Source organism: Cololabis saira, chromosome 23 (assembly GCF_033807715.1).
Source record: "Cololabis saira isolate AMF1-May2022 chromosome 23, fColSai1.1, whole genome shotgun sequence".
Classification (NCBI taxonomy): domain Eukaryota; kingdom Metazoa; phylum Chordata; class Actinopteri; order Beloniformes; family Belonidae; genus Cololabis; species Cololabis saira.
This window is the reverse complement of record NC_084609.1, coordinates 33759647-33787459: the sequence shown is the minus strand read 5'-3', so window position 1 is coordinate 33787459 and position 27813 is coordinate 33759647. Positions and strand designations below refer to the sequence as shown.

Below are 27813 nucleotides of genomic sequence, written 5' to 3'. Positions count from 1 at the left end.
ATTTTATAAAACTGCACAACAATATTTTCCATTTCAAGGCCATACATGTAGAAGAATGAATCAATTTCAGAAGCTTTCGTCGAAGACGATGTTTCCACTATCTTTCACACATGGACCTTTCCTTCTTATGAAAAAGAGCATAATCCAAATACTGCATGTCTCGACCATCTAGCTCATTAACAATAATGATTCCTATATTATTTGCTGAATTTGCCCGATGGTTCTTTGTTGCTGAGAATCTAAGTTGATAAATAAAGAGTAGTTTTGAGATACTGAAAATCAAAGATTGTGATGTATTGCTAACTGGTCAAAATATTATGCCTGTCAAGGTTGTGGTTGAGTTGAACTCAGATGCAGGAGTTCCAAAAAACAGTAATTTATTAACTTTAAAAAAAAGCACTACTGAGCAGGATCTACAAAAATCCCCAAAACATGACGTCACACGTGGCAGATCAAGCTCTCGTGTCACACAGAGGAACAGTACGGACCAGCAAGACCCCACAAGATACACACAAAAGGCTTGACAAGACACAGGTGCACAGGATCAGAGCAGATGGGAGGGGAAGTCAAAACATAACTTAAACACAAGGACCCCGGGTTTTTCAAATAAAAAGGGAACATAAATAACCAAAACTGTGAAAAAAAACAAAACCGTGACCAACTCAAAACCATGACAAACTCAAAACTGTGAAAAACTCAAAACTGTGAAAAACTCAAAACCATGAAAAACTCAAAACTGTGACAAACTCAAAACTGTGACAATGCCATTTGAGTTGAAAGATTCTTCTCATGCAGAATGTAATCAATCAATCAATCAATCAATCAATCAATCAATCAATCAATCAATCAATCAATCAATCAATCAATCAATCAATCAATCAATCAATCAATCAATCAATCAATCAATCAATCAATCAATCAATCAATCAATCAATCAATCATAATCTCAAATACTACTTGTTTAAATTCATATAGCAACTTTAAAACCTTGCCAGGGGCCTCATCTATAAAGCTTGCTTGCGCAGAAAAAGCGCCTGAAAGTTGCGGAAGCCACCTTCTACGCAAAGCCTCGGATCTAAAAAGAAAAAACTAACCGAAAAATCAGCGTATCTTTACGGCAACTCGGACCCTCCCGTAAGAATTTACTGACACAGGGAACTGGCGACGCAGGCTGTGAGGTGGTGAAATGAAGCCAGATTCATGTCATACTCTTAATAATGTCATCACATATCACAACATATATCAGACTTAAAATAATAAAATAATAAAATAATAAAATAAAATAAAATAGCGCTGATCGTGTCCCTCTGTGTGTGAAGCTCAGTCAGTCAGGACTCTGCTGCTGCTGGAGCTGCAGCCGCGGTGACACGCGGGGAACCTCCTCACACCCACCGCTTTAGGACAGAACAAATGAGGGGCTGCGTTTAGGGAGCCCCACGAAGCCCCTAAAGGGACTCAGATTTTTTTTTCATATATATGAGTTTTGCGCGTGCGTGAAACCTTTAGGTGCGGGTGTATGGTGCCTAAATTAGGGTCCCGCGTTAAAACGACGCAGAGCCTACGGCGTAGGGTACGCGGCGACGCGCACCTACGCCGTAGGCTCTGCGTTGGTGACGCCGAACCATAAACCCGCCCTGAGCAGCTCTGAGGGGAGACGGGAGGGAGGAGGGGGAGCGGGGGGTGAAGCGGGGCTGCGGGGCCGTTTTCGTATCGCTTTCATACAGTGTTTTGATAATTTGCAATTTAAGGCTGAGCCTACCGTTAGTTTTTAAACTGTAAAAAGTAAGGGGAAAAAAAACATGATTTTGAAAAGACGGGGGGACGTGTGTCCCCCTGTTGCGCCGGGGAACTCACGGCGTTTAGCGCAGCAACGGCGTGCTGCCACTCACTCGCTTTATTTTATTGTATACTATTTATATACTTATTCTAACTTTTACTGTGACCACCAAATAATGTGGTTTTCCTGTCCTCCACATCATCTACAACATCGAGGTCTCTGTGAAAGTCAGTGTCACGTGCTGGACACCCTCTCATTCATTCTGATGCCAAACAGGCTGCAGGAAGCCACTGCGCATGCTCAGTTGGCTCATTTATATGCATTTATGGGCGTGGAGAGGGCGGGATATGAGGCGGATTCACCTGCGCAACCTTCCAGCTGGACTGTGCGAACATTGCGTGCAAAAGTGTGTGCACGCGGTTTTATAGATCCGGATCTTTTTTTGCGCCCGCCATTTTCGGCTTTTGGGTGTACGTGCACTTTTAGTATGAATCCTACGCACTCCATTTTAAATAAGGCCCCAGGTCTTTATTAATTTTTATAATGTCTGTGGTAACTTCACATGAAAAAGGACCAAAACTCAGTCATCATATTTTGAGGCTTTATCTCAAAAACTTTACAGAAAACATGTGGCATTCAAGATGGCTGCAATTCTAATTAATGCAAAAGGGGATTAATAAGTTTTATGTTTATTTGTTTTTTGTTAAGCCATTTGTGTTGCATTATTTGTATGAGAAGTGCTATATAAATAAAGTTTGATTTGATTTGATTTGATTTATTGTTGTGTTTTGATGTATTTGATGTAAGCCCAGTGGATATTTAAAGCTTACAGAAGGCTGCATTTAACTACTGCTATGTCATTCCTGCAGTATTTCTGCAGCTGTTTTGGTCAGTGCTATTATTTGTAATATATTATATTATTTGTAATCAGCACAAATTATCTGTCCCCATATGATAAAATCCACCATCCCCCCTGATTTATTTTACAACTCGAGTACTGACTATATGGTAATCATTACTGGACCTATTTTCACTCTCTTTTCTTTTTTAAAACATTCTTCTCATTCTCAGCAGTAGTTGAAGCCATAACCTCTGAGAAACTTGCTACCGCAACACACATAAATACAAAGAGCAGAAGAAACAAGTCCACGCAGAAAAGCGTAGAATGTAGATGATGGACCTATACTTCTAGAGTCACGGAAGAAAGTGCTCTTCATTTTGTTTTCCCAAAAAAGGCCCCATAGTTTCTTATCTCCTGCAGGCAATGGCTACTTATAACTACAACCTAAGGAAATGCAACCTCAAGTTGTAAAAACAACTGCACGTGACATGTTAAAATGATATCCATCCACCTAATGATGGTATTATTTAAGGGTATGAATAAACAACAGTAACAGGACATGTCAGCATAGCACGCAATATTACATTTGATGTGAAGTAATAGCAGTCTGTTGAACTATGATTCTGAAAGCTTCAGCACTCAGGCAAATACGAGCTGTTGGGGAATCAATTCCCATGCCCAAACAGTCAGGTCAATCCTCAAAAAATATCTGAATTCAAGAAAGATGTTTTTTCTTCCCTCCTCTTTCCTAGTGTCTTGCTTTCTCAGCTAAAGGCAGCAGCTAGTGCCGTACTGTGGAGTATCACTCCGCCCAATCTAAAACAGACTAATCACTACAGATAAACTAGTCCCTGATTTACATCAGAATATAAAGAATAGATTTATAAAATAATGAACCCTGAATTACCAAAATAACCTTCTTAACAAAAATAAATCTCCTCTTACACTTATAAGGTGAGCATGAATCAATCTTTTTTATGATGTAAAGTTGTATGTATTTATTTACTTTTATTTATTTATTTAATTTTAGTTGTTAAATTTCTGGAAAAGAAAAAAGTCAAATCATACATGAGAGAAACTATTCAGTTTGTGGCAAAATATTTGTATTGTATGAAACTGAAGATGCATAATGCAAACCTGACATTTACTTTTAGTTCAGTTTGTGGAAAATGGTTGGCCTGGCTTTCTCTTTAAAACTTAAACAGTTATAAAGCATTACAAACTGTAACAATAGGGCAAATGTACAGTATTGTTTTGTATTTTGTGTCTTTCAAATAAAAGACCAATTTTTTCCAGTCATATGTTCCTCATTCAAGGTTGTTAAAAAAATACTGCTATAATATCGTATCGTTATCGTGACCTCAATATCGTGTATCGTAGCGTATCGTGAGATTAGTGTATCGTTACACCCCTACTGTCTACCCATGCTCTATGCTGTTCATTTGGTTTTTTCCTGATGGGCTGTACTGGAGTGTATGTCATTGTGTCTGGACGCTGGCTCAACAAATAAAGATTTGAAACTAGATATTATGTACACTGTGTACGTACTTTTGAACTCAAAATGGCAAATATAAGTGCAAACCTTTGCACTTATATTTGTGTGGGCATTAGAAAACCTAAGTATTTATGAGCATTACATTACCTAAAATAGGATTGCATTACCTAAAATAGGATTACATTACCTAAAATAGGTACATATAACATAGTGTGTATATATGTGACATATGAGCATCAACTTGCACTGTTTGTCTTTCTTTATCATATTGCACTACTTTTTATTTTTCATTCCAATGTATATACTGTTTATATTTTGTAATTATATATTTTTTTACTTTTGTTACCCTCTTGCTGCATGTGTGTGTTGAGTGTACTGCTGCTGCACAAAGCGAATTTCCCCATTGAGTGAGAAATAAAGGACAATGTAATCTGATCTAATACTGTATCAAATCACTATATTTCTGTGGGTATTTGTAGGCTTTTAAATATTACTGGCTGTTCAAAGTCACCAAACCACTTGTGCCACATGACACTAGCGTAATAGTGTTTCTTGCTGTGACTTGGGGCCATTTATGTGGAATTTAAAATGACTAATCATAACAATGTTTATATTACAAGAGCTGGTGAAAATAATTTACAAAAAGAGTATCAACTATCAACTTCTTTTCTACACAATATGAATTGTACTATAACGGCTTACTCACCAGGGAGAGCCGTAGATCCTGAAACCTCGAACCGTGACCTCAGAGTCCTGCAAGTAGATGCAGTTGGTGAGCAGCGACTGCACATTCTCATAACTTTCTGGCTTCAGTTTGGAGGCAGAAGGAAAGTAGTAGAAGTCCTGCTTGATGAGGTCTGCCATAAACTCCTGGTCAAAGGTCAACTCATGGTTTCCGGCAATAACTATTTTGATATCATAGTTGAGGGTACCTGGTGGAGGGTAAGAGGTAGGAAGAGGAAAGATAAAAAGTAGAGAAAGAGAAAGGACAAGTATGATTAAAGGCGATAATGACATAAGCAGAGGTGTCTTCAGTATTCACATTCATTACTCAGGTAGAAGTATAGATACTAGAGTTTAAAAATACTCCTATTAGTATCAACTCAAGTTTTTTACTCAAGTAAAAGTATAAAAGTACTGGTTTCAAAACTACTTAAAGTATAAAAGTAAAAGTAATGTAAGGGGGGAAAAAGCCATTGAAAATGAATGCATCTTAGTATAATGCAAATATATTAAAGAACCATATATGTGTACTATTGAGCATTAACATGTGTTTCAGAGAGCAGGAGATATGATGACTAGTTGCCTATAAGTATTGTAATGGTGCAAAAAGTCAAACTTCAGAGGCATGTTATCATTTATCCTAACCTTTATTGGAATGTACATCCAAGTTTAGTTGCAGGAATCTGAGGGAACGGATGTAAGAACAAAACTGGACAAGAACATCTGAAACAACCACAACCAAATTCACTCTATCCGGATGGAGCAATTTAACTGGATAGTTTTTATTTAAAGGCCCAAATGAAATAGAGTAACAAGGCTGTTTTTAAAATGTAAGGAGTAAAAAGTACAGAAAATTGTGTGAAAATGTAAGGAGTAAAAGTACAAAGTCGTCTGAAAAATAATTACTCCAGTGAAGTATAGATAACCAAAATTTCTACTTAAAGGAGCTTGAGGCTCCTTTTAAGAAATGAGACTCTCTAGCGCCACCCTTCACCACGACGGCCGTTGGGGGTACTGCAGCCAACAGTGAAGCCGGCACGGGAGAACGGGGAGAACGTGCATGCAGCGTCATGTGACGTCACATCCGCAGCCCAGCGCGGGAAATTCGGGACCGAATTGCAGCACATTTTGCAGCACACAGCCTGTTCAAGGCAACGGAGAGATACACTAGAGGGCTCATTCTTTTGGGTTTGGAACACTTCATCTGACATTATTACTAGAAAACTTAAAATGTATACAGATTTTTTTCATAAATCTTGCCACAATCCGGCCTCAAGCTCCTAGGTAACGAAGGTAACGAAGTATTTGTACTTCGTTACTTGACACCTCTGGACATAAGCACATACGAGAGTGGGTAGAAAAAATAAAGAATAGGACAGACAGGCAGTAAAAAGATTTGATAGTAGTGTACCATGATGAAGACAACCAAGAGAAATCATTTAAAGAATTAAAAAAATATACAAAGGAAAAGGGAGAAAAAATAATTAAATAAAGAAAAAAAGACATACGGTGGTAGGGAGACCAGAAAAAAGAAAATAAACCAAGATAGAAGAGGCAGAAATCATGAAATGGAAAAGGAAAAAAAAATAGAGAGATATTGGACCGGAAAAGACAAATGAAGGGAGTGGTAAGTAAGGAATGATAAAAAAAACGAATAAAAACTGAGAAATGTAACCCATCCCAGAATGCTTTGCATTTCAGCATGGGGAGATTTTCCCTGCTTTTTAATGTAAATCTGTCATATCAGAGAAGGCTGTTGTCTTTTGTGTATTCAAACACAGCTGAATGTATCCTCAAGATATGTATTCGGTATATGGCAGGTGGAGGATTTTTGCATAATGATCATTAAGTTTATAACCGAATATACTAAACACAAGCACAGTATGATGAATAGCCACTGCCTCTTTACCCCTTTTTCCCTCATTATCTTCTCACTACTAGACCCTCACTCCTTCATGTCCCCCATACACTCGCTTTCAATGGCTTTAATTGGATATTCAGAGACTGGCACAGCAGGGTCTTACATGGACAACAGCTCATCAAACACACCAATAACTAGAACTTCACAGTTCTAAATGGTATTTTTAAAGCTTAGTCCAGGCAGCACGAACAAACATCTGGGGTTCTGTTGCATGAGGCAGAGTGGTTGGCAGAGAGTTCAATCACTATTCTGTGTTCCATTATTGCTGCCAGAAAGTACAGAATGCTACTCAGCACAGCAGTCTGTGTCAGAATGCACATTTCTGATTGACTTTCCAACATGTGCATGCGTTTGCATGCATCTGTGCATGAACATGTCATGTTACTGAAGAGGAGTAATTAAACCAAGCTTTACAGGAGGCTGACAGCCTGGCGACAGCTCTGTCATAACAGGCAATCACAGCTCGATGGAAGAAAGAGTGTGGATAAAGAAGGAGGGAGAGCAAAGAGACAGCAAAATACATTAATAAAAAAAAACAAAAAAGATTTGGCAGGCCAACAAATTCTAGAGTTTGAAAGAGGCATAAAACTGTCAAGAGTGCCCATCTCCGGAGTTTGGGCAGCCCCTGTCCTCGATGCAGCTCCAGTCTGTTTGGAAGATGGGCTTATGTTTTGTTATATTTAGACACACAAAAAAAAAAAAAACTACAAACATATTTGAGAAACTGCACTTACACAAAAGTGCTTGCGGAAAAATCCTATCGCAAGTCAAAGTCATATTTCTGCACCCTGATCCCTCTAGAGCACTGCTGACTTTCTTGTCCTTGGTATCAGCTGTTATGCAGTTAAAGTTTGCCCATCCATCCATTTTCTATACTCGTTTTATCCTGTCCAGGGTGACGGGGGTCTGCTGGAGCCGATCCCAGCTCATTACAGGCGAGAGGCAGGGGTTACACCCTTGGACAGGTCACCAGTCCATCACAGGGCTCAGTTCAAATTTGTATTTAATAAAATTATAACTATTTAAATGTGAGGAAGGAAAGACTATAAAAAAACAACTTGCAACAAAGGTTATTGCTTACTGAGTTTTCCACCTCTTTTTAACATGATTGTCCACTGAGCATGGGAAGTCATGTACTGTGTTTATGATGAGATGTGGAGGGAGACCATGTCTGACACAAAGTTGTATCAAAGGGACATGTAAAATCAAAGCATAAAAAAACTCCAGTACGTCAGATAACGAGAAGAGAATTAGCAGCAAGCTAATAATGTAAATCAATGATGGGACTCAGCTGCTGACTATATCCATCAGCCTGGCCCAGCTATAAAGAGCAGGATCCCCCCTTTCTCACTCTCTTTCCTCCTTCTCTTTCTCCCAAGATCTCTTCTCCCTCAGACCTGTCCACTGTACTCTGTGAGCTATGAAGAAGGCAACAGCTCCTATGAAGCTGAAGAGCTACTAGCTATGGGTCGTCCTTCTCCATGATCGTGACTGAAAAAGCGTCTGGTTGCCTTAAAATGGCAACCATAGTCTGGAGCGCTGCAACGAGTGACAAGCAAACATTCCGAGCCCCAGATGAGCCGAACGAGGGACCCTTGCATGCCTTGATGACGTGAACGCCTTCGGACCGACCTGCAGCTGAAGGAGGCCCAGCTGCTGGGCCCATGCTGCATCCCCTCATCCACACTGAGATGAGGAGAGCAGGAGAGAGAGAGCTGCTCTTTATCAGGATCACCACTGATCGTAACTAACCACCCAGCTCACCAAGGAACGCTGACCGGCCAGACCAAACCACCCTTTTCTTCAACTACAAAGATCCACGTAAGAGGCTGTTTTGTGTCTGGGCAGAGAAACTTAGTTACACATTTAACAAGTTTAGTTTTAGGTGAGCCGGACCGCTGATCCCGTCACACTGTGTGTGTTTTATTTATTTTATTGTTTGTCTACTGTTGCATCCACATTGCTGTATCTTGATGACATGTTCCTCCACAACAGAAAACAAAGCCCTTCCTCATTTCCCAGTTGAATGACCAGAGCGCACGTGTGAAGTTAGTTTCACATTGGTCTCTGTGTGGGAAACATCAGAAGAACTTGGTTTTCTGGTATTGAGAAGTTATTCTAGTGTCTTGGGTTTTACTTTCTTCTCTATTCCTCTCATTCTCTCCTACTAACCCCCCCACACACACTCTTATCTTGTCCATAAAGCCTCCAAGTTTGTTTTTCACTGGATGAGACGAAATCTCGTCCACCATTTTGAATCACGCGAGTCTCACCACGTTGACTTTGTCAGCCTTCCATTTCTTTTCACGTGTATGAACACACACACACACACACACACGTATATAATCTGAAGTTTGTGTTTAATGTTTAGTTAGTTGTTGTTTATGTGTAGTTTAGGCATCGGAATTTATCCCAAGTGTTGTTTCACAATTTTATAAGACTTCAACATGAATGTGATTCATTACCTTGAGAAGGATTTTGCTGATAGTTATTATTTTCCTGATAAAGTCAGGTGGCGCCCCGTTTTGATTGATTCATTTTGATAAGTCATATTATTAATAACTATTGTAAGACAATTATTAATAATTCTTCAATGACTGAACCAGCATCCCCTTTTTGGCACAACAATGAACATCAGATCCTAGGTTGGCACTTAAGTATTGTCTGTTTCTTGACCAAAGAGTCAAGGATAGTTTACCCAGGATACTTAAGCCCTGTCCCAATACTCCCCCTCGCCCTCGTTTTCTTCACTACCCCTACATTTTGCGTTCCTGTGAAGGTAGTGGTGTCCAAATTCCTCTTTTCACCTAGTCGGAGTGGGCATAATGAGGGCTAGGGGCTGAAAATAGCCCCTTCACATCGAGGGATTTCACATGCTGACTTCGCGAGCGAGGGGGTATAAAAATTTCCCAGAATGCTTTTCGTCGTCATTTGCGGACTGAATCCAAAAAAAACAACATGGCGGACATTTTCTTATTTTTTTTGTGAATAAAATCAATATTTTGAGTTAGTTTCTGCATAAAAATGCGTTTTGATTACATTTCTAGCGAGAAATATATATTTTACTTTCATAATATTCACTCAGTGAATGTACATAATCCCTTTTTTGTCCGTTGTTCACGAAGATTGCGCTGGAATAAAGGCTGTTAGGTTACGCCGTAGGCTACGTAACCTACGCCGTAGGCTACGTAAGCTACGCCATAGGCTACGTAAGCTACGCCGTAGGCTACGTAAGCTACGCCGTAGGCTCTGCGTCGATTTGACTCGCCGACCGAGGGCAAACATCATTTGCAGACTCGTCTCAGATTGTGACCGAGGGAACAAGCATTTTTTTGTGGGAAATAGAGAGAAATAATCCTGTGACTCGTCAGATTTGTTTTGGATGTTTCTGATATAATAGTTTTCAGAAACCACAAAGCTGTTATATGGGTAATTTACACACTTTCAGATAAAGCTGAAGTGAAGATAGCGGAGCTGTTTTATGGTTCCGCGTTAAATCGACGTAGGGCCTACGGCGTAGGTTACGAGGCGTCGCGCACTGTACGCCGTACCCTACACCGTAGGCTCTGCGTCGATATAACGCAGACCCATAAATCAGCTCCGGAGCGGGCAGGCAGAAATCTCAAAATTTTCGGAGCAAATTTCTTAACAGGCGTAGCTACAACTGTTAGATTTCATCTATTAAACCAACATCTTCCTAAATGATTTATTTCAGCCAGCGTAATTCTGAACAGAGCTGCAGGTTTCTCTCCCGGGGCTGACGGCGTGGGTCGACCCAGCGATCACGTCTGTTTTCGGGCTGTGAGCCCGAGAACCCGGAAGCCGGAAGCCGGCGGCTCTTCTCATCTCCGAAAACGTCGAGTCGAGTTATTTGGATAAACTGAGCCCAGGTTGGGGATCTTAAAGGTTACTTTTACGCCTGAAAAAATATTAAAACTTAATAAAGTGGCATATTAACAGCGCTACAGCTGAAATTAAAACAGCTTTTGGCTCTCAGCTTCCTGATCAGGGTAGGGATGAAAACGAGGGGGAGTAGGAGAATTGGGACAGGCACCTGGGCCAAGTGCCCTAGATATCAAGTGCCCTAAAATCTCCCCCTTCTTTTTTAGGGGGTAGGGAAGAAAAGAAGGGCGAGTGAAGAAAAGAAGGGCGGGTGAAGAAAAGTAGGGGGAGTATCGAGATTGGGCCTTTGTGTTTGAACATGCTCTGCCTTTAGTGACGCAGGATTGTAGTGAACAAAATAAAAGAGAAACATGGTGCTGCTGTGTTAACAACCTGGCTGAAATCAGGTTTCCATACTGTAGATGTACTGCAGTTACAATTCCCATCAGGGTCCACCAAGGTTTGAAAAATGAATTCTACTGGGATTTAAATACATTTTTCCTACTTCCTCTGATGACAAGAAAAAGTCTCATGTATAAGCATTCAGAACAACACTTCAATATAAACTATCCCATCACAATTAGTTTGTATCAAAAATGTCAGCAAGATATGCAGAAAGTATTTCATAATTCATACATTCTCGTACTGTTCTCTACTGAGGTGTGAGTATGACAAATGATTCAAGGATGCAGCATTTTTTTTCGGCTGGGGTTACCTGTTGTACAAGGTAGCAGATAGAAAGAGAATCAATTAACTCATCATCACTAAACCATGACAGAATGTTTTAGGAAAGGGAGGGGCCTATACATAATACATGAGTAAGAGCTAGATAAAGACAGGTATGTAACTAACAAAGGATAGACAGCAAGGGAATTTAAAAGAAAAGTAAGACATTTAACAATGCAATTTCTTGTTATGCATCTCTACAAAGACCAAATCAAACAGAGAAAGATAATTTCACCATTCAATAAGGCTTGACGATTTAGTTGCTTTGGTAACAAAAGACAGACAAAAAGAGGAGAATAGGGTGGTGGCGGGTGGTTGGAATCTTAACAGAAAGCTCTTTGAAACCGTACCAAGTTTTCTCTTCAAAATAATAAAAAAGAAATGCTTCTCAATAATACATGTATGAGTGAATCAGTCTCTCTATGTAAACACTAACACGTGAACACACACGCACCATTTGATTATCCACTTATTCCACGTCTCTAGCAGTGCTGGATGTGACGTAGCCGGTCAATCTAAAGTCATCAACATCTATTTTCCAGCTGGTTTTGACCTTATCAATACAATGTATTTGTCCTGTAACACTACTTAATCATTATAATTACATAAGGGCTTTACCTCTAAATAATCATGAATGATCATCCACTTCTTCGTCATCTGACTGTTTTTTCATCAGCAATATCCAAAACTCAATAATTTATGAAAAACTACAGATTTTTTTGTCTATTTTCTTCAATATTGAGATTTTTTTTTTTGAGAGTTATGAGAACTACACTTATTCGTAAAACAGCGATCGATGGAAATACCAACCCCCTGCAGTTGTATTGAACTTTCAGAGATTCCATTTTCTTTTGTGCGAAAGTGTAATAGAAAGATAGTTTAGTACTCTTTCTATTTTTCCTAAAACTGTGCTGTAAAGCAGTGCACTGCCAAAAATGCTAGTTTCATGTATCCCAAAGGAGCAAACTGTTTCACAGCAAACATAGAAGCTCAGTCAAATAACATAAGTAACATCATACCAATATAAAAGACAAACAGTCAAAACATGAAATACAGAAAAACACTTAAAACCATAAACATCTGATGACCTAAACCGATAAATGTTACATCTTAAAGAAATTTAAATTAAGGTATTAAGGAAGCTGGTGAAAGCACATGCAGGGCTGGTTTTAGAGTCATTTTTTTTTCCTCAGGAAAAAATAGTTATTTGAGAACAAAAAATTTTAAAAATAAAATACACTGCTAAGGTAACAAGAATTTTGTGGAGGAAACTGTAGGTACTGATTTGTTCATCAATCTATCTACAAAGTTAGTCTCATGTTCCCTTTGGAAAAACAATCCAAATCAAACTCATCCATATTGTAAGGTATCTTCTGTGAATTTCTCCTGGGCAGAAACTACTAAGTCATTATGTCTCTTATGTAACATGTGGAACTGTGTTAGGATAACTGATAACTGAGTGTTGAGAAGGAAGAGGACTAGAGTTTGCAGTTCCAAGTTCAGCAGAAAGAAAGATGGTTATTAGGGCCCGAACACTACAGTGCGAAGGCCCTATTGTATCCATCCATCCATCCATCCATCCATCGTCCGCCGCTTATCCGTTCCCGGGTCGCGGAGGCAGCAGCTTCAGCAGGGATGCCCAGACTTCCCTCACCCCAGACACTTCCTCCAGCTCCTCCGGGGGGAGTCCAAGGCGTTCCCAGGCCAGCCGAGAGACATAGTCTCTCCAGCGTGTCCTGGGTCTTCCCCGGGGTCTCCTCCCAGTGGGACATGCCTGGAACACCTCCCTAGGGAGGAGGGACATGCCTGTAACACCTCCCTAGGGAGGAGGGACATGCCTGGAACACCTCCCTAGGGAGGCGTCCAGGAGGCATCCTGTACAGATGCCCAAGCCACCTCAGCTGACTCCTCTCAATGTGAAGGAGCAGCGGCTCGACTCCGAGCTCCTCCCGGGTGACCGAACTCCTCACCCTATCTCTAAGGGAGCGTCCAGCCACCCTGCGGAGGAAACTCATCTCTAAGGGAGCGTCCAGCTACCCTGCGGAGGAAACTCATCTCTAAGGGAGCGTCCAGCCACCCTGCGGAGGAAACTCATCTCGGCCGCTTGTATCCGCGATCTTGTCCTTTCGGTCACTACCCAAAGTTCATGACCATAGGTGAGGGTAGGTGCGTAGATTGACCGGTAAATAGACTCGACTCAGCTCCTTCTTCACCACGACGGTCCAGTACACCGACCGCATAACTGCGGACGCTGCCCCGATCCGTCTGTCAATCTCCCGCTCCATCATTCCTTCACTCGTGAACAAGATCCCGAGATACTTGAAATCCTCCACCTGAGGCAAGACTTCACCACCCACCTGGAGAAGGCACGCCACCCTTTCCCGGTGGAGAACCATGGCCTCGGATTTGGAGGTGCTGATTCTCATCCCTGCCGCGTCACACTCGGCCGCAAACCGCCCCAGGACATGCTGAAGGTCCCGGTCCGATGAAGCCAACAGGACAACGTCATCCGCAAAAAGCAGAGACGAAATCCTGAGGTTCCCAAACCGGATCCCCTCCGGCCCCTGGCTGCGCCTAGAAATCCTGTCCATCAAACTTATGAACAGGACCAGTAAATCAGACTTGTTCCCTATTGTATCAGTAGGAATTTTCTTTTTCTCGTTTTTTTTTTTATTTTTATTTTTCCTACGAAAGGAGGGCCTTTTTTCCCCCTAAACGTGCCCCAAAAGTCACCAAATTTTGCATGCAAGCCAGGCCAATAAATGTGATATTTAGTGGTTTGCATTAATGGGCGTGGCCTAATGGCTCAACAGCGCCCCCTAGAAAACTTTGTGCCTCAAGCCCCACAATACGGTTTGACGTACATGCACGAAAATCGGTACACACCTGTATCATGTCGCAACTTAAAGAAAAGTCTCTTGTGGCGCTTATCCACTAGTACGTACTCAGCACGCCCTGACTCGGGACGCCTCGTCACGCCTCGTACCGCCTCCACCCGCTTTGTCCTCGTTTGTTTTTCCACAGCCAGGTGAGAAGTGGGCGGGTTGGGGTGAAGCTGCTGTGAAGTACTCGATTGTGCAACTGCTTTGTTTGTGTCGGCGCTGATGAGAAATCAGCTGGAGCCGCGAGCGGCTGAGAAGAAACAGAGCGCCTGGTGGATCTGATCATTCCTTATCACCCGTTTACAACCCTTTTTAATTCTCTTGTCAGCACCAGGTTTATGAACATCTGCACCTCAGAGTTGGATCACCAAACAGACGTTTGCCCTGTATAAATCAGTGGCGTGGAGGGTGGTGACGTCAGATATAGTGCCGACTCAGCACGCTCAGAACCTCGGCAGAATAGGTACAGAAAAAGTATCTGCTTGGCGCGGCTCCACCCGCCTCGGCCCGTAGTGGAGAAGCGCAAGACGGGGGCGTGGCGAGTAGAAGCGTGCAGAGTAGGTACTAGTCGAAAAGGGCTTTTGGCACCATGGCCGAAACCGAACAGGAAGTCGGCCATTTTGAATTAATCGTGTCATTTTGGAGCAATTTATGCCATTTCTTGGGCCGATAATGCGGCCCGAACCGTAACGTGCACCCAGATGTGTTATACATCAAAATGTGCTTCTCGATCCTGAAACGATGGGCATTACTTTTCTAAGTCAAAAGCGTTACCGTGGCGACGCTAGACGCCAAAAAGCGCGCCCCCCCCTTCATCTGATTGGTTGATATTTGATAGTTCCTACTTTCTGCCATAACTTTTGAATGGTTTGACATACAGAGTCGTGGGTGGTGTCATCGGACTCGGTTTTGAGTACTTGACCTTCATTGGCCTGAATTAGCCCCGCCCCTTCATCTGATTGGTCAATACATGATAGTCCCTATTTTCTGGCATAACTTTTGAATGGTTTGATATAAAGACTCATGGGTGGTGTCATCGGACTCGGTTTTGAGTCCTTGAACATAATTGGTGCAGATTTGCCCCGCCCCTTCATCTGATGGGTTGATATCTGATAGTTCCTACTTTCTGCCATAACTTTTGAACGGGTTGTGATAAAGACATGTGGGTGGTGTCATCGGACTCGGTTTTGTGTACTTGACCTTCATTGGCATGAATTAGCGCCGCCCCTTCTTCTGATTGGTCAATATTTGATAGTCCCTATTTTCTGTTTTTTTCTTTGTTTATTGGATTTCGCAAATGTACACACATAAAAATATCTAAATACTTATAAAGTACACACTAAATTTGTGAGTGTTTTTGTAAAATTTGTAAAATTTACCACGGACTAACAAAGTTACTTTAAACTAGCTATATTTACATAACCCTTCTATGCATTTAGGAAGTTAGTTAAGCATTTTAGATGTGCTTGTGATTAGATAACCTATCTAAATGTTTTATTTATTTGTTTACAGTCTCTCTCATTTTCTAACCGCTTATATTTCGGCCATATCAGACAGTGGTCCAAAAAATAAAATAAAGGAAAAAAGGTCCACCACATTAAACTGGAATTATTCTCCCTAAGCACATCCAAGGTAAATAACATGCCCTGATCGATAATGTGGCCTGACAGAGCCCTTCTATCTGTGTGTGCATTTAACAGAAATTCATAATTAAGAGTGAAGCTTTGCAAACAACAACACAGATGTTCTAAGACAGAAAAGTTTAAGACTTAGTTTGGATCAATTTAGATTTTTTTATGTGTATTTGCAAGTAAAAAGGAGAGGAGGAGAGAAGACTGAATGGGAGAGAAGAAAAGTAATATGTTATAAGAAGAAGAGGTGTGTAAGCTTACCAAGGTAGTGACAGAGAATGCAGATTGACTTCTGCCATCCCACCTTGAAGTTAATACTCACTCACTGCATTTAATTCACCACCCACAAACGGCTGCATCGACTCACAACACACAAATGTGTACGCACTTAATTGTACAGGCAGACACTAAACAGAGACAGACACCACCTACTGAGCCCCGCATCCAAAACACACATTTCATCTGCCAACACCAGCAAATCGAAACACTTCACAATGTCCTTACCAAACATAATGCATTTCCCACATGGATCTAAAAACCCAACACAGTAGTGGTGACAGAGACTGATATAGTGCACCAGTAAGCACTCTTGTAGGTGGTCTGTCTCCTATCTTTCGCTCTCCTACATTCAATCACTGTCTCTTTCATCCTGTCGGCTTCACTTCCATGTTCAATGTGACGATGTTGCCTCCAGGAAAATGTGGCTGAGGATTAAGCTACAGCTTCCAGACGAAACAGCTGATGAATGATGATGAATTAAAGATCTTGCTGCCATTTATTCCAGGTCTGCTCTAATTAGAGCCCGAGCACTTACAGTGCGAAGGCCCTATTGTATCTGTAGGAAATGTTTTTATTATTTTCCTTCTTCTGACAAAATGAGGGCCTTTTTGCCCCCCTAAACGTGCCCCAAAAGTCACCAAATTTTGCATGCAAGCCAGGCCTGGCGAAAAATTTGATATTTAATGGTTTGCATTCCTGTTCATAATTTTTATGGACAGGATTTCTAGGCGCAGCCAGGGGCCGGAGGGGATCCGGTTTGGGAACCTCCGGAATTCATCTCTGTTTTTTTGCAGATGATGTTGTCCTGTTGGCTTCATCGAACCGGGACCTTCAGCATGTGCTGGGGCGGTTTGAGGCCGAGTGCAACGCGGCAGGGATGAGAATCAGCACCTCCAAAACCGAGGCCATGGTTCTCCACCGGGAAAGGGTGGCGTGCCTTCTCCGGGTGGGTGGAGAAGTCCTGCCTCAGGTGGAGGAGTTCAAGTTCTCGGGGTCTTGTTCACGAGTGAGGGAACGATGGAGCGGGAGATTGACAGACGGATCGGTGCAGCGTCCGCAGTGATGCGGTCGATGTACCGGACCGTCGTGGTGAAGAGGGAGCTGAGTCGAAAGGCGAAGCTCTCGATTTACCGGTCAATCTACGCACCTACCCTCACCTATGGTCATGAACTTTGGGTAGTGACCAAAAGGACAAGATCGCGGATACAAGTGGCCGAGATGAGTTTCCTCTGCAGGGTGGCTGGACGCTCCCTTAGAGATGAGTTTCCTCCGTAGGGTGGCTGGACGCTCCCTTAGAGATGAGTTTCCTCCGCAGGGTGGCTGGACGCTCCCTTAGAGATGAGTTTCCTCCGCAGGGTGGCTGGACACTCCCTTAGAGATAGGGTGAGGAGTTCTGTCACCCGGGAGGAGCTCGGAGTCGAGCCGCTGCTCCTTCACATTGAGAGGAGTCAGCTGAGGTGGCTTGGGCATCTGTACCGGATCCTCCTGAACGCCTCCCCAGGGAGGTGTTCCAGGCATGTCCCTCCTCCCTAGGGAGGTGTTCTAGGCATGTCCCTCCTCCCTAGGGAGGTGTTCCAGGCATGTCCCTCCTCCCTAGGGAGGAGTTCCAGGCATGTCCCTCCTCCCTAGAGGAGTTCCAGGCATGTCCCTCCTCCCTAGGGAGGTGTTCCAGGCATGTCCCTCTTCCCTTGGGAGGTGTTCCAGGCATGTCCCACCGGGAGGAGACCCCGGGGAAGACCCAGGACACGCTGGAGAGACTATGTCTCTCGGCTGGCCTGGGAACGTCTCGGACTCCCCTCGGAACAGCTGGAGGAAGAGCTGGAGGAAGAGCTGGAGGAAGAGCTGGAGGAAGAGTTGGAGGAAGTGTCTGGGGTGAAGGAAGTCTGGGCATCCCTGTTGAGGCTGCTGCCCCTGCGACCCGGGAACGGATAAGCGAAAGAAGATGGATGGATGGATGGATGGATGGTTTGCATTAATGGGCGTGGCCTAATGGCTCAACAGCGCCCCCTAGAAAACCTTGTGCCTCAAGCCCCACAATACGGTTTGACGTACATGCACGAAAATCGGTACACACCTGTATCATGTCGCAACTTAAAGATAAGTCTCTTGGCACCATGGCCGAAACCCAACAGGAAGTCAGCCATTTTGAATTAACCATGTAATTTTGGCGCAATTTATGCCATTCCTTCGGCAGTTAATACGGCCCGAACTGTAACGTGCACCCAGGTGTGTTATACATCAAAATGTGCGTCTATATCCTGCAATGATGGGCATTACTTTTCTCAGTCAAAAGCGTTACCGTGGCGAAGATAGACACCAAAAAGCGCAACCCCCCTTCATCTGATTGGTCCATATTTGATAGTACCGTATTTTCGCGACCATAAGGCGCACATAAAATTTTTAATTTAAAAAAAAAATGTGCCGGGCGCCTTATGAAACGGTGCGCCGTATCTATTACCTGAATTACGGTAATGTAAGGCCGGCCACCATGAGAACGGTAAAAAGAGAAGGGGGCGGGTGAAGCCCCCGTGAGTTGCGGACATGAATGAGACCATCCACAGACGTTAAAGGGGGAAGGGGGGGTATGAAGCACCCGTGGTTTGCGGACGTGATTGAGGGGGAAGGGGGGGTGTATAAAGGGACAGGTATGTGCTTCACGCAGAACATTGTTGTCTTAACAACCCTGAAGATGGCAAAGCGACACGCTTATGAGGCAGATTTTAAACTGAAGGCGATCAGCTACGCGGAGGAACATGGGAATCGAGCAGCCGCGAGAGAATTTAACATCAACTGGTCTATGGTTTGCAAGTGGAGGAAGATGGAAAACGAACTGCGGCAGGTGAAGAAAACGCAGCTGAGCTTCCGCGGACACAAGGCGAGATGGCCGGACTTGGAGGAAAGATTGGAGCGGTGGGTGATCGAGCAAAGAGCGAGTGGAAGGAGCGTTTCAACGGTCAGCATCCGACGGAAAGCAGTAGTGCTGGCGGAGGAGATGGAAATTGAACATTTTCATGGAGGTCCGTCCTGGTGTTTTCGGTTCATGAAGCGGTGCCATCTTTCCATCCGGGCCAGGACAACAGTAGCGCAGCAGCGCTACTGGAAAAGATGGAGAGCTTCCACTCATTCTGTAGCCGACACATAACCGAGAAACACATCCAGCCCAGCCACATCACGAACATGGACGAGGTGCCGCTGACGTTTGACATCCCGATGAATCACATGGTGGAGCGGACGGGAGCCAGCACAGTTGGGATCCGCACAACGGGGTATGAGAAGTCCTCATTTACTGTTGTGCTTGCCTGCCACGCTGATGGATGAAAACTGCCGCCGATGGTCATTTTTAAAAGAAAAACGTTGCCTAAAGAGACTTTTCCAGCCAGAGTCATAATAAAGGCAAATGAAAAGGGCTGGATGGATGAGGGGATGATGATCGAGTGGCTGAAGCAGGTCTATGTGTGGCGACCCGGTGTTTTTTTCCACACATCCCCATCGCTGCTGGTCTGTGATTCTATGCGCGCCCATCTCACAGACGGTGTAAAAAAATAAGTTAAAAACATGAACGCTGTGCTGGCTGTTATTCCGGGAGGTCTGACGAAGGAACTCCAACCGCTGGATGTCGGTGTGAACCGGCCGTTCAAGGTAAGGCTGCGGGCGGCGTGGGAGAGATGGATGACTGAGGGGGAGCACAGCTTCACCAAGAGCGGACGGCAGCGCCGGGCAAGTTATGCCACAGTTTCCACATGGATTGTTGATGCGTGGGCTAATACATCTGCTGGGACTGTTGTTCAGGCTTTTGCAAAAGCCGGCATTTCAGAGGGGCCGCACGACACAGAAAGTGACTCTGAGAAGAAAATGGGACTGGCGCAGCTGAATTAGCAGAGCTGTTTAATGCGGAAACAGAAGATGAAGACTTTGAAGGAGTTGCTTGATGTGTAAAGTGAAATAAAGTACAATCAAACTAAGTTTTGCTCCCGCTCTATTTTTAAATAAGCACACTTGTGTGTGTGTTCTGCAGCGCGCGTGTGTTTTGCATGTCGGGAACCGAGGATGTGCCCCGGAGCCGAGGATGTGCCATCGGATGCGGCGCCGCGGATCCGGGTTAAATCCTCCTGGTTCCCGGCTGGTTTGGCAGCTGGGTCCTCTGGGGTCCGTCCCAGGTTGGATCCCCATGGGATCACGGGCATTTTCACCGGGATCCAGGATGCGCCGCCCGCCGCCGTGGGGTTGCGGGGCCAGTGCGCCGCATCCCCCGGGCAGATCCGGCTGAAATCCCGGTTGTCTGTCTCCGGGAGCCTCTGCTACCAGTCCAGGCGGGTTCCTCCGGTCCCGGCCGGTCGGAACCCGTCAGATTCCCCGGTTGAAGCCGCCGTGATGCGCGCTGCTCCTCCCGACTTCCTGGTTCCCAATGAGGGGTCCGATCGCCGCATTCCCCCGGGCAGATCTGGCTGATATCCCCGTGGTCTGCCTCTGCTACCAGTCCTGGGTCAAAGCCCCGTCATTCCCCGGCGGGTTGGACCGGGATCCGCCGCTCAGAACCTCCGGTTAGGAACCCCGGATCCTCCGCCGTGGGGATGCGGGGCCGCGACGCAGCGATCTCGGGCTAAATCCTCCTGGTTCCCGGCTGCTTTGGGAGCTGGGATTTCTGGGCTCCGTCCCAGGTCGGATCAGCTTCACCCTCCGAGATTTTCAGCGATATCTGTCGGTTACAAACCCCGGTACCGGATCCCCGACATGCGCGTGTGTGTGTTTTGCGGTGCGCGCGTGTGCAGCTCCGTGTCTGTAGACTGCACCTTTTGGGTCGGTGTGCCGTATGTGTGTTTTAAATCCAAAAATTACACACAAAACTGAGGGTGCGCCTTTTCACACGGTGCGCCGTATGGTCGTGAAAATACGGTACCTACTTTCTGCAGCAGGAGGCAGGAATTCCAAAAAGCAGTATTTATTCAACAAAAAGCGCTGCTGAGCAGGACTACAAAAAATGTAGTATTGTACGTTAGTGTGTTAGTGACTCTACAGTGGCCTCCCTTATATTAGACAGTAAAATGTGAAGCCAGCTTTACAACAGCTAAAGCTTATTACTTGGGTCATATAGTAGGCAAATTATCCCAAGAACAGCACCAATTCTACAAGAGAATGGCTCTTGTATAACCCTGGGGGTAAGGCTGAGTGCAGAAGTGCCACAGAGTGGCGACATCAAGCCAGCTGCCATTATAGTCCATGAAATTCCTGCCACCAGAAGGGCCTTGGCACCTCCTCCGCTGAAGATATGTGCCAAGTCTATTTCGGTGGTGGACCACCTGCTAAATTCCGTCAATTTACATACAGCTGCAGGAAATCAGACATAAGAATGTCATAGAGAATTGTATCATTTTTTCAAAATAATACACCATAAACGGGCTCTGACTCATAACATTGACATAACAGTAACTTGTAGAGGCTGTGGATAAACAATTAAGAAGGTTTTAGAATAGATTTGAAACCTGTACTGTATGTGGAGAGTTCATAGAACTTCAAAAAAAATTGGAAAACATATATATTATTGGACACCACTCAATCCTTTACTCTTTAGGGAAAAACATTTGCTGTTGGATCCAGGCATTAAGGTGTTGCCATGGCCCTGTGAATGACCTGACTCCAACAGGATTAAAAGAAAGCTATGACAAAAATAAATAGATGAGTAAAAAAATGAAGAACACAGATCGAGCAGAGAAACGTGGCTCAATTTTTGATGAAGAAAGAGAGAAACACAAAGTCAAGAAGACCTTTGAGTCAGGAGGAGTTTCACTGATACGGACAAGCAGAGGTTGCATCATGAAAATGCTGCTTCACTTCATCATGCTAACCACTGATTACACTCATAACCGGATCAAATTAACCTAGAAAGTCTTCTCCTTTTGTTCATTTTTGTTTCATAAGTTTAACAAAAAAAAAGAACTTTAGGTCATTGCATTGGAGCTGGTAAGGACATAAGGATTTCCTCATTCTAGCCTGATCATTCTGGAACTATACGATAATGTCCTTTTTTCTTATGACTAGTGAGTAAAACAGCTCTGACTATTACTAGTAGTATTATTAAAAGACTATCAGAAAGGGAGCCACGTACAGAAGTCAGGGCAATGACTCACTGCGGACACAGAACCGAAACGTTACTGACCTAGCCAGTCATTGAACTTCTTCACTTCTGAGGGCAGTCCCAGTTCAGTGAAGTCTCCAGCATGAATAAACACATCCCCGTATGGCATCTGGATGGCATCAGTTCGGGAGTGAGTGTCTGAGATGCATACGAAGCGTGTGTACCCCGGCGGCTTGGGAGTGTCGTGAGGTATCGGATCCACCCTGACAAACAGCAAAAAAATTGAAAACAGCAAAAAAGTTGAGTGAGAAAGAAATAGGAAAAGGGTCACTGCAGCTGTTAAACTAATACAATATGGAGAAAGGACATGTAGCACTGTGTGCAAAGTCTCTGGTACAAAAACAAAGAATAACTTTTACATTGACATCCAATAGAAAAATATCCCCTCAGACTGAGGCAGCAACTGAAATAAGAGAAGATGTGGGTATGAAAGGCCATGATAAAAGAACAGCACTGAGAAAGACAGTAAAAGCAATGTCTAGAAATAGAAAAATAATATAAAATTAAAGCTGCAAGCAGCGATGAACGGGCCCTCGCACCCTTGTGCACGTTCAGGCTGCAGTGGAAGCTTGTATGACTTGATGTAGATTCTTCAGGCCTGGACATTTAGCAGATGACACCACCCACGACTCTCTATATCAAACCATTCAAAAGTTATGGCAGAAAGTAGGAACTAGCACATATTGACCAATCAGATGAAGCGGCGGGGTTAATTTGCACCAATTATGTTCAAGGACTCAAAACCGAGTCCGATGACACCACCCATGAGTCTTTATATCAAACCATTCAAAAGTTATGCCAGAAAATAGAGACTATCATGTATTGACCAATCAGATGAAGGGGCAGGGCTAATTCAGGCCAATGAAGGTCAAGTACTCAATACCGAGTTCGATGACACCACCCACATGTCTTTATCACAACCCGTTCAAAAGTTATGGCAGAGAATAGGGACTATCAAATATGGACCAATCAGATGAAGGGGGGTCATGCTTTTTGGCGTCTATCGTCGCCACGGTAACGCTTTTGACTGAGAAATGTAATGCCCATCGTCGCAGGATCTAGACGCACATTTTGATGTATAACACACCTGGGTGCACATTACGGTTCGGGCCGCATTAACTGCCGAAGGAATGGCATAAATTGCGCCAAAGTTACACGATTCATTGAAAATGGCCGACTTCCTGTTCGGTTTCGGCCATGGCGCCAAGAGACTTTTTTTTAAGTTGCGACATGATACAGGTGTGTAGTGATTTTCGTGCATGTACATCAAACCGTATTGTGGGGCTTGAGGCACGAAGTTTTATCTCTATGGACCAATCAAATGAAGGGGGGAGCGCGCTTTTGGCATCTATTATCGCCACGGTAACGCTTTTGACTGAGCAATGCCCGTCGTCGCAGGATCTAGACGCACATTTTGATGTATAACACATCTGGGTGCACGTTACGGTTCGGGCTGCATTAACGGCCGAAGAAGTGGCATAAATTGCGCCAAAATTACACGATTTATTCAAAATGGCCGTCTTTTTTTTGTTGTTTTTTTCGCCAGGCCGGTCTTGCGTGCAAAATTTGGTGACTTTTGGGGCACGTTTAGGGGGGCAAAAAGGCCCTCATTTCGTCGGAAGAAAAATAAGGATAAAAACACAAACTCCTACAGATACAATAGGGCCTTCGCACTGTCAGTGCTCGGGCCCTAATAAAGCATAGATATAGAGTGGGAAGTCCTGTGGGATTTACAGTGAGCTTGCTGATCCTGGGGATCTCCAGAGGAAAGAAGGGAGCTGGTAAATAACTATGGCCCACTTTAGCGAGCTGTGCTCCGTGTATGATCACACCCTACCCTCACTCCTTCTTTTCCACACCCATAACACTACCAGGAAAATGATGAATGACGTGAGAAAGTAATATACAGCACATATGCATGTAAGAACGTATCAGAAAATGAGTCAAAAAGTAATAAAATATATAAAAGAGCTTATGAGATATGTTTCACATTCACAATAGGATACACAGCCATGTAAGATAATGTAAAGTGTTCATTTAGTCCCATTTTATTTTTTTGTTTTCTTTTAGCCATTATTCTACCACCATTATTAATGTATATTTTTTTATAAAGGTTTTTGAGCTGCGATGGACTGGTGACCTGAATAGAGTAAGTGGATATAGATGATGATGGATGGATGGATGGATGGATGGATGGATGGATGGATGGATGGATGGATGGATGGATGGATGGATGGATGGATGGATGGAGCTTTTATTTTGATTTAGGTCTTAGTTGGTCGTAGTTGTTGTAACCCTTTTTCAGTATATAGTGACAATATGACAGTAGTAATATATTCAATAGCATTATGACAGCCAGAATGGAACGTCCTGTGCTGACTGAAATTAAAAATAAATAAATACATACATACATACATACATACATACATACATACATACATACATACATACATACATACATACATACATACATACATACATACATACATACATACATACATACATACATACATACATACATACATACATACATACATACATACATACATACATACATACATACATACATACATACATACATACATACATACATACATACAATTATAACATTATTTGTGTTATCTTATAGCAAATGTGTATAATGCCTACTCTTACACCATCTCATCTTACACCAATTACATCCTGTAATTACTTTTTTCTTTACTTTTTTGGCGGGGGGGGGGCGGCGGCTTCCTGCATACATTTGTAGCCTGTACAATGTACAAAATATCGGGGTATATGCAGATATGCATTTAGTGTATTAGTTAATTTTTACCAAATTTACATCAAGTGGACCAACACAGACACAAAAGGCCCAAATCTGCCTGCCTTACAAGCTTTTTTGGTGTAGTTGGCAAGTTCACTCGTTGGGTGGGGCTTTGGAGTCCAATAAAGCTGGACTTCACAGATAAAACCACAGGCATAGGGAAAACATGCAAACTCCAGATAGAAAAGCTTCAACTAATATTAAGTTCAAAGTACAAAATACTTTACTAATCCCCGAAGGGAAAAAAACAAGAATCTTCTTGTTGTGGACCAAAAGTCCTAATTAAACTACCAAATCAATTCAAAGCAGATTGGTCCAAAGGTCTTATATTTGAGATTTCATAACATTTTACACTCCCTTTCCAAATGAGGCCCATTTATGAGATTTTGCTTGAAAATGACATATCTAATTTAAAATGAGTATATCTCAGCAGTGAGTTTGTTGTCACAGAGTGGAGACGGGGCTTTAAATCTTAGATTTAAACCCCTAACAGAATTGTTTTAGACATGTTCCAGCTGGTTATTGATTTTAATTCCATGCTTTCTATGATGTTATGTTCACTTTTTCACTTGGTGTCGGATTAGAACTCTAAATAAAAAATAATCTTTATCAGTTTATAGATGAGTTTTTTCCTATTCATTTTGGTGTGCTGTATCATGCTTTGTATGGATAAAAATGGCTTGACTTATCCTTGCCTTATCAGGGGAGAGATGAGTAGACCAGTTAATAGAATAGTCAGACAGAGATGAAAATCCCTCTATAAGTACAATTGTCTGTGATAGTGAGGTTTGTGAGTTCTGGAGGAAGTTTCTGTGTTCAGTTGTCCTTGCACAGAAAGGGGTTTCAAGGGTCTCTCTCAAGGTGCCAATACAATTTCAATTTCACTTTTACTTATATAGTGTCTATTACAACAGAAGTTGTCTGTAGGATCTTTCCAGAGACCCAGAACATAAACCCCCGAGCAATTATTACATAAACAATGGCAGGTAAAAACTCCCCTAGTGGGAGAAAAACCTTAAGCCAAACAGTGGCAAGAAAAACTCCCCTTTAGGAGGGAAGAAACCTGGACCAGGACCTGGATCATGAGGGGGGACCCTCCTGCCGATGGGCCAGGCAGGCAGAGCAGGAAACGTGAAGCAATTTACATAGTTTTCTTTTTACAGTGCATATTAGAAGATTCATTGAATCTGGAGGAAATTAACAGATTTTTGGTTTTTGTGTTTTTTTAGGGACATGAATGTTGAAACAACTTTTGGGACTAAAGCATTCGAATATTAACGTGAAGTATGTCACAATTTAAAAAACAATGGTGCATTTTGACCAACTCACATGTGGACGTGAGGTGGCTGGAAGCGACCCTGGTTGATATTGTAGAATGTGAAGGCTTGGGTGGGGTTGGTGCTATACTCATCCACCTCAACAGCCATCCTGCTGCCTCTCTGAGCGTGAGACTGAGCCTGCGAATGCTGCCGCCTCACAGCCATGATTTCTGACAGGGTAAAGGCCATGGCCTCTATGATCCAAGCAGAGGAACTGGGGTGGAGTAATATGCCAGCTGCTTGAGGCTTTTGGTTTGAGATTGTATCTGTTTGGGCCAAAGTTGTTTGGAAGTATCCTTAATGCCTCAAAATTCACTTAGATCACAGTCACAGTGACCTGAAGAGTGAACGTCACCCCTTCCTCTTCCTTTTCTTCGTTACAGCTACTCTGCACCTGAGGGGAGCACAAAAAATAGAGATTACATGTAGTGCATGAGATAAGGGTAGTGCTGAAACTCAAGAGACATTACATACATTAAATGCCTACTTATCAATTAAAATTCTTAAAAGACATTGTGGCAGGGTGGAGGATTGGGCGTGGTTTGCGGGGGAGCAGCACACAGGTGGCCCGAGCCTGGTCCAGCTGATTGGGCACACCTGTGCCCAATCAATCTCTCCACCCTGCCTGGGTATTTAAGAGCGGCTGCACTCCGTTAAAAAGGATCAGGAGGGATGACACAGAGCGGCTGAGTGTACTGGTACACGTCTGTGTCTTGGCAAAATAAAGATCCACAATTTCCCCACGAAATCCTGTGTCCTCTTTCCCTGTCGGTTGACCCCGGGTAGCACGAGTTGGCTACAGTGGCGCCCACCATGGGGCTGTCGACAGGATGAAGGAGGAACGCGTGGGTCGGACCCTCGAGGCGATGACATCGCTGGCGCAGGGGCTGGCGGACCTGACGGACCTGGCGGCCCTCTTGCAGGTCGGCCCAGCCCAGACGGCGACCTCCCGAACAGTCTCGCCGGTTGGCCCGGCCCAGAGGGCGACCTCCCGAACTGTCTCGCCGGTCGGCCCGGCCCAGAGGACGGCCTCCGGAGCTGTCTTGCCGGTCGGCCCAACCTGGAAGACCCGGTGGCGTCAGGCCAGGGGGCTCAGATGGCGGTCCCTGGCCTCCTCTCCCGCTCCGAGGGGGTGGGGAGTTGGCTAGGCCGGATGGTCCCCGGCCTGAGTCGTGCGATGGGGGTGTGTGGCAGGGTGGAGGATTGGGCGTGGTCTACGGGGGAGCAGCACACAGGTGGCGCGGGCCTGGTCCAGCTGATTGGGCACACCTGTGCCCAATCAATCTTTCCACCCTGCCTGGCTATTTAAGAGCGGCTGCACACCGGCAAAAAGGAGGGATGACACAGAGCGGCTGAGTGTACTGGTACACGTCTGTGTCTTAGCAAAATTAAGATCCA

At 43.9% G+C, this 27813-nt stretch overlaps 1 protein-coding gene across 1 annotated transcript in view; it reads right to left on the bottom strand.

Annotated features, from left to right (window-relative positions):
* Positions 1 to 26604, bottom strand: part of mpped1 (metallophosphoesterase domain containing 1) — a 73510-nt gene extending 46906 nt beyond the window's left edge. The window contains exons 1-3 of the mRNA XM_061714715.1: positions 26426 to 26604; positions 22312 to 22493; positions 4820 to 5045 (exon numbers count right to left, since the gene is read on the bottom strand). Coding sequence (XP_061570699.1) covers positions 4820 to 5045; positions 22312 to 22493; positions 26426 to 26604 — 587 coding nt within the window. The remainder of the gene's footprint in view (positions 1 to 4819; positions 5046 to 22311; positions 22494 to 26425) is intronic.
* Positions 26605 to 27813: the final 1209 nt, after the last annotated feature.